Below are 8094 nucleotides of genomic sequence, written 5' to 3' on the forward strand. Positions count from 1 at the left end.
ATGTTCCACACGTGTACAGGAACTGGGCTTAAAAAATATGGTCCATTTTCATGTTTTCTTTTAATTATGGACCTCTGATTAGTGGGCTTTAATGGGTGGACCTGCCACTAACTAAGAACACTATAATGGTACCTATTGGTAATTCCTCGTTTTGGAAATGATGCCTTGGTTCTGGTGGTGGCGAAAGTGAGAGATTTTGAGTGGTGGTGTGGAAGTAGAACGGATGGTGTTGTTGGGTACTTGGTCAAGAAAGTATATTTCGTGATGCGCCTTCGCTCGATAGCTACTTTCTCACTTGTAGCGTTGTCGTAAATTTTGGGCTCTTGTTTTTTGTAGTTCCACCTCTGTCAAAATTCATACCAGACTATTATCTCTTTTATTATTATTTTTTTTTAATGACAGAATGTACATCCAAACCTTTTTGGTGAAATCTTTGAGGCTTTGATCGGCTAGCGTGGTAAGTTATTTTTTTTTTTAATGATAGAAATGTACCTTCATTTATCTGTTTCAAGTAAATAATTCATATTTTGTTCAGAGCACGGTTCAACTTAATTTGTTAGATAAAAAAGTTAACTGCCATCTTTGACGGGTGACATTCGCGTTTAATCAGTTGGCACCATTTAGTTATCCTGGAATCAATGAACCGACTACATAAAAGATTTTTTTTTTAAAATCGTCATTGGTGATACCTAGATAACATAAACCAGACAATATCACCTGGATAACAACTATATTATTGATATTTTATAATATTCTAAAAGCAAAGTATTATACAAACTGTGATGTCCTGAATTCTAGTTGTCCTGATAAAGCTTCATGGGTATGGAAATGCTTTCATACCACAATCAACAAAATAAAACCTTTTATTTCATGGGTTGTGGACCCTTGGTGTGATAATTGGATACCAGGGAAAGGAGTTGCTACACCAAAAGAAAACTCAATCCCTGACAAGAAACTAAAAGTGAGTGATCTAATTAATCATGACAAGAACATGGGATACAGCAAAATTAAGTGTTGTTTTTGATCAATCTTCAAAAGAGATGATTGAAAAAATCCCACTTAGCTCAGATTCCTCTATTGACATAAGAATTTGGACTCCTTCAAAAGATGGAGTGTTTACTATAAAGTTTGCCTATTCATCCCTAAGTGTGAGGGGATGACTCTAACTCTGACTTATGGAAAGCAATTTGGAGACGAAAAGCCCCTGCAAGAATCCAATTTTTCGTGTGGAAGGCTCTAAAAGGTGCACTACTAGTGAATGAAATCCTATATGATAAAATTCACATCTCTGAATACATTTGTCCTAAATGTAAATTGAAATCAGAATCAATTATGCATGCGTTAGTAACCTGTAAAAAGTTAACTAAGGTGTGGCAATTTATAAATATCCAAAGTGATCAATTCCAAGATTTTACCTTTATCCAATGGGTCAAATTCTGGTTGCAGCTGAATCCTTATAAAGATCAATCTTCAAGATTGGAGCAGTTTCCTTTGATTGCTATTGTTACATGGTTAATATGGACAAACCGAAATGGAATTGTGCATGGTGATAATCAAAAAGAACCGATCACAATAATTTCAAGATCCAAATCTATGATGTTAGATATCCCTAAAATACCTTTCATCAATCGAACCTCTGCAATAAATCAAAATCAATCAATACCTACCTACTGGATGAGTCCACCGAGAAACTGGCTAAAGATTAACACTGATGGTGCTTGGGATCCTAATTCTGAAATTGGGGGTATGGGTTTCTTAATTAGAGATTCCTCTGATCTGTTTATATATGCAGAGTCGAAGAATTTAATTTGCTTTTTAACGGAAGAAGTAGAGATATATGGAATTAGAGAGGCATTAAGAGCTGCGAAGAGATTGAAGATGGATCGAATCATCATCGAAGGGGATGCTGCAGAAGTTATTGAGAAAATAAAGAGAGAAAATTTCCTAGGAGACCAAAGAACATATTACTTGTATCAAGATATCAGAGTCTTAATCCCTAGTTTTCAATCAATACTCTTTAACTTTGCTAATCGCACCTGTAGCGGGGATGCCCATGAGTTACCCCAATGGGACAAGAAAAATGTAAACCAAATGGCTTGGTCTATGCCACCAGGTTGGCTCATTCCTGCCCTGTGTGGCGACTTCAGGAGGGAACTACCTAGTGGTCTGTAAGTTTACATTTCTTTTGACTATATAAAATAAAAAAACTATGGGTCCAATACTGAAGGCTACATGACGCTTGACACTGATCAGAGGTTGAGCCGGGGCCGTAAGGCCCCGGTGATACCTAGTACTATATAAATAAATAAATTTTTGTAGTAGGATTATAGGAAAAGAGAAAGAGGCAGAGAAGAAAAGGATTCTATTGATTTGAATTGTCTGTTTACATGGATACAATATACTTTACATACATGAAAAGAAGAAACCCAAAAGACTTCTGTTTTGGACCACACATCCATGGGCATGGGCCCTTTAAAACTCCCCCTTGTGTGGTTCAACAACAAAACTTTATACATAGTGCTTCACATATAGTGCTTTGAATGTAGTTCTTCAAATGTCGTTCTCTCCTTGATGACTTGTGCCGAAATCAATTGCCTTACTTAAAATTTGACAAGGAAAGACCCAGTGGGATAAAACCTTGATACAACTCTTCACATGTTGTCTCTTACTTTACATGTAGTTCATCACATGCAATACGATCTTCACAGATCGATGAGTCTATGTTAATTGCATCGTTGAAGCTTCGCTAGGGAAACCCATAGGGACAAAACCTGAACTAAAGAAAAAGAGTACAATATTAAGAAAACTTAGAACATAGTTGGACTCGAATATGTTGCCTTATTAAAACCTTGAAAAGGAAAACCCATTGGGATAAAACTGATGAGTGCTAAAAAGTGCATATTTCTATATATTTTTCTTGGCATTTAACTCATCTTTTGTGCATTAATTCTACATTTTATCCCATATTCTGTGTTTTCGTTGTTTTCAAGAATAAATACTTTTCTCAATTAATTTTGCATTTTTAGGTACTAAATAAAGCCTGGTTAATTCACGGAGCGAAAAGAGCAAAGAAACGGCAAAGACTCCCGCAGAAAGGCAGCGAAGAATGATGTTTGGAAGAGCCGGATCAACTAGAAGTGGGCTTGAAGAGAAAGAATTGTCCTTAAAGAAGATATGGGCTTGGCATACCCAAGGCCCAAAACCCTTACCCAAATCCATTTCCAATATCCATACCCATTTTCATGAGAGCCGTCAGATTGGATCCATCACATCATCCAACGTTCGCCTCATCATCGTGCATCAAACTCTGAAGCTCCTGTCAAATATCATAGTACCTAACTCCAATCTAAGCCGTCAGTTTTGGTGTATCACACATCCAACGGTCGCTCCATGCCTGCTTCCATCTTGCTGTTAGATTCATTTCGGAAGTGACAATCCAACGCTCATCCTCGCTGTTCATCAAACCCTGCTGCTCCGCCCAACACTATAGTACCTAACCCTATACCCAAAACAGAACCAAACAGCCCCTACCCCAAATTTCATCGATCCCATCTTCTCCCTCACCGTCTGCAGAGAAAACTCTGCCATCGCCACCATCCCTAGCCTCCTTCTCCTCTGCCATACCCACTCTACTTCACCAACTACAGAAACCCATCATCACCACCAACCTTCCCTACTAACTATCAATCGATTTCATCGATTTCACACCCCTCTTCTCACTGTTGGCGTGTGAAAGTGGTGAAATAGGATGATGGCTATGAATCTAGAGCATGGAGAGGAAGAGGAGCAGCAACATCAGTATGGGTAAGCAATTGTCCCATGAATTTCTCGAATTTTGTTGTAACCCTAACCCTAACTGTTGATTTGGGAATTTGGGGGAAAATTGTAAACCCTAATTTTGGGTATAAATAGAAGGCTTGTGTGTTGTGTTAAAGATATGCCTGGATTATCCAGAGCACCACCTTAGAGGCCTGGACTAGCCAGTGCTCTCTACTGTTACTTCTTGTTTAATTTCAAGTTCAGTAATTTCAATTGTATTTGTTCACCATGTCTAGTATGTTCTAATTACTCTTGCTAGGGTGTAGATGAAACCCTTAGTCATATGTTGAGAAAATTTCTGTTCAATTTAATGTTCTTATGATGTTCACTGTTGTAGGATGATTACTAGCTAAAGCATTCAAATGCACTTGTGATGAGTTGTACTGTGAGAAGACAGTTCATGCTAGGAGTGAATTATATAACATAGCTAGAATTATTATCCATTTTATCCTGTTAGGGATGATAGTTAGCTAAATTGATCAAATGAACCTGTGATAGGCTGTACTGTAAGAAGACAGTTTATGCTAGGGGTGAGTTAGTGAGAATGGTTGGCATATTATCCATTTTATCCTTCCCTGGAAAGGAACAAGAACATAAGTTGAATATGTATTGACTTAGCTTAGGATTATTAGGTGGATTCAAATGCCCTAGTGCTTTTAGTCACTGTCACTAGAAATAGTTAGGAAACTTAGAAATCAGTAGAAAGATTTAGAAAACAACACCAGCTCCCTCCTTGTCCCTGTGGACTTCCCCTTATTTGCTCACTCACTACTTTAGATCCTGTATACTTGCAGGTTTAGGTTAAAACATAGTTTTAGGACTTATTCCTTTTGCTATCAAAAACCTTGACGAAGGGAAAAGAGTACAACGTGACAGGTGAAAGTAAAGGTGATCTGTTGCAGATGATCACTTTGTTCCGTTGAAGTTGACTAGTTGCTTCACAACTCCTAAGGCAGAAAATCCTTGTGGAAAAGACAATAGCCTTAGTTGGGAAATTACTTCCCGGTGTTTGTTGTTGTCTCATTAAAAACCTTGCGGAGCAACAAAACCCTGTGGGAAAAAGTAACCTCGGTGAAGGAAAAGAGTTCAACACACCATTAGATGCTCCTCCTGATGTCATACAATTTTCATTAGTCTAGTGCAGTGAAAAGGAGTTTATCACACTTTATTTTGGTGACTTGGATGTTTATAGAACCATGTTGTTGATTATGGAAGTTACGTTTCTTAACGGACTATCGTGTTTCATTTCTTTGATTCAGATATTTTCAATAATACCAACGCGATCTTTATGTCTTCAACGTTCAACATGCTTGATGCTTTTAGTATTGTCTCGCTAAAAAACTTGTCGAGTAATAAAACCCTTTGGGAAAAACTATTCTCGATCAAAGGGAAAAATAGTACAACACAACTTCAATTTCGAAGTAAATTATGTCGACATCATATCCTTGGATCCTCCCCCTGATGTCGGCATTCCCCCTGATTACTTTCAGAGTTGTTCCAACTGTTCTTTTAGTCATGTACTTTTCGAAACTGAATACCGGTAATGACCTAGAAACTAGTCCACCGTATCTCCCCCTGATTACTTTCGTTGGAGAAGAGATTATTGTTCCTTCATAATCAACAACTTTTGGATTGCACTTTCATTAGCATTCCTTTTAATGTCTTTGTAGGGATAAAAAAAATTTATGTCGATGGTTACTTTTAAGTACATTATTACAATTACTATACCATTCCAATGACGTTGCGTTGGCGCGGAGCTATATCTAGCTAACAAGTTCCCTGAGGATGTAAAATTTAACCGAGTACATTATTATACTAAGTACAACAATACGTCTATTGTACTTATATATAGGAATTTCATCTCCTAGCACATCTTCGTCATATTCCTTTGGACAAAATGGTTACTTACTTACATTTGAACCTCGACTAATCATCAGAGTGCTATCAGGATGCATGTCTTTGTTAAATTGCCTGACAACTTTAGACATATGCAAACTGGTGGAATAATATACCACAAGCTCAGTATTCGATCGATCTTTCCTTGATTTTTCATCTCAAATTCGGATTTTAAATAGCTTTTAAGATCTCTTATTACATCAAGAATACACATCATGTTTGTACCATCAACATAGATAGATACAATTCCAAATCAGGAACTTTCTTATGAATACGCAAGGAAAAATAACTTACTTTTCTATCCCCTCCAAATCAAATAACCACTTAGACGGGTATACCACATCCACCTGATTGCTTGACTCTATAAGTGAGCGTTCTATATAACTGTAAACACACTCTGTGGTTTAGAGTCATTTGATTTGGGCAACAAAAGTCTATCAAGTACTTTTGTAAATATCTTCTATCTCTTGATTTTTTGAGAGATACGTAACAACCACATACATATGCTTCATTTCAAGTCCTTTTGAAATTACCAAGCTAACTAAGTAGCGGAACTCTATAACGTTCATTACAAGAGAACAATTTCAGGGCTTTGTGAGAAACCTCGCGCCACAAGGCGAGTCTTTGTACTTTAAGACTAATTTCTTCTCATTATGCTTTATGATAAATTAATTATGTATGTCCAATAGGCTTTACACTTGGTTGGTTAACACTACCACACCAAATACCCGTATATTTGCCAAAGACTAAGTTCTACCTAGATTGTGTAGGCAAAATATGCTATTTATTTGAAATTAATCAAAATAAAGCATGGTTCGATCTCACTTGCTCTACTTCTGGAGCAACTATTTATGGGTTATATCATTATTGCGCAAGCATGATCCTTCCATTGACTCATATGCATTCTCATAATCCGCCAGGATTTCATTGTTCTCTAGAATCATTTAAAATTTTGGAGCGTCCTCCAGTTTGATTCATGGACATATTCAGAGACAATCTTATGAGATGATTTCTGATGATATAAATAAGTTGTGCCTTACTCACCTACTTCCTTTCTAGGTGAGGATTGATCGAACCAAGTGGTCTCTCCAACTTCCTTTATGAAGCCACGGCCCCAACCACACTTCTACTTGCAACACCTTAGTCTATGGTGTATATCCCGTATTGAGGATTTGTAACTTTGCAGGTAGGTTTGCAGCTGGTATGTGTGATCTCATCACTTTAGCAGCATCAGTGTACATTCTGAAAATCGAATATTCTTTATCACTTCACATTTACATTTGTGGAGTACAAGAATCAATATGAGACACAGTGGGAACACACCACGACAATTCCTGTCGTTCTCTTAGAAAATACTTTTTCTTATCTCCCCTTAACGACGGGAAGACTGTCTAATTAAAGTGATAACCCGCAAATCTAGCGGTAAGAGATCTCCTGCCAAAAGTTTTAAAATTCAGATAATTGTTGGGAACTCATTTCCAACATAACTACTTAACAGTTTTGAAGACCCATCATAGTACGATGTGGAGTCATAATGGCACATATATAGTGCAACCAAAAATGCGTAAGAACACGAATGTCAGACTTAACTCCAGTTACCAACTGGTACGCAGAAAAGGTTGACTAATATTGGATTCTAAAAACGAATTAATTAAGATGCGTGTAATATTGCATATCCCCAAAGCAATAAAAGATAGGTTGGTACGCATAACCTATTCCTTAGGCACCATCTGTAACCTTTGATGGTAGCCTCTACGAGACCATTGGTATATATAAGATGCTTTATATTGATCCTATTAAACATGCAATATTCATCAATTCCTTTTAATGTAAATTCTCTAGCATTAATAAGGGTGGTGAGCCTTTGCATTTTGTATTGTGTAATATGTGCTAGGAGTTTTTAAACGCAAATTTCTTGGGAACTATAACTAGTCCAAAATGTCAAAACATTCACCAGAGCCATAAGTCACTTTAATGGTCCACATTCTGCATGAATATTTTTTCTAAATTTCACCTTGTTATCTGTGTAATATGTATTTTTTACCATTTGCATCTTAGGATGGTCTCAATCCTGTTTTACTGAAGACTTTGTAAAATGAATGATATGCTTTCTTACTTAAAAGCATAATGGGAGGGAGGAGGGGGTTGTGCATCTGGTATTTTAGAAAACACTTATTGAGAGATATGCTGCTACTTCGCATTCTGTCAATCTTTTTCCCGTTGTCTTGTCCACTCAAACACAACGATGTACGTATGAGTCATTTCAAAACGAAACATCATGTCACAATCAAAGTGCCTTTATGGTTATGTCAAAGTATGTATGAGTCAATTTCCAACATTTCATCGTCGGAGTCAATATGAATTCAATAATCAAAATTA

General features: G+C 37.0%; 1 protein-coding gene across 1 annotated transcript; it reads left to right on the plus strand.

Moving 5' to 3' along the window:
* Nucleotides 1–1674: 1674 nt before the first annotated feature.
* On the plus strand, nucleotides 1675–2172 carry LOC113350966. The gene has a single exon (XM_026595059.1). It carries the CDS (start codon nucleotides 1675–1677, stop codon nucleotides 2170–2172), a length of 498 nt encoding a protein of 165 aa, XP_026450844.1.
* The last annotated feature ends 5922 nt before the right edge of the window (nucleotides 2173–8094 follow it).

The sequence above is a fragment of the Papaver somniferum genome, chromosome 2 (assembly GCF_003573695.1).
Source record: "Papaver somniferum cultivar HN1 chromosome 2, ASM357369v1, whole genome shotgun sequence".
NCBI classification, from domain to species: Eukaryota; Viridiplantae; Streptophyta; class Magnoliopsida; order Ranunculales; family Papaveraceae; genus Papaver; species Papaver somniferum.

Excerpts from the sequence above, each read along its gene's own strand:
- LOC113350966 (XM_026595059.1), top strand. The coding sequence starts at position 1,675 with ATGAGTCCACCGAGAAACTGGCTAAAGATTAACACTGATGGTGCTTGG.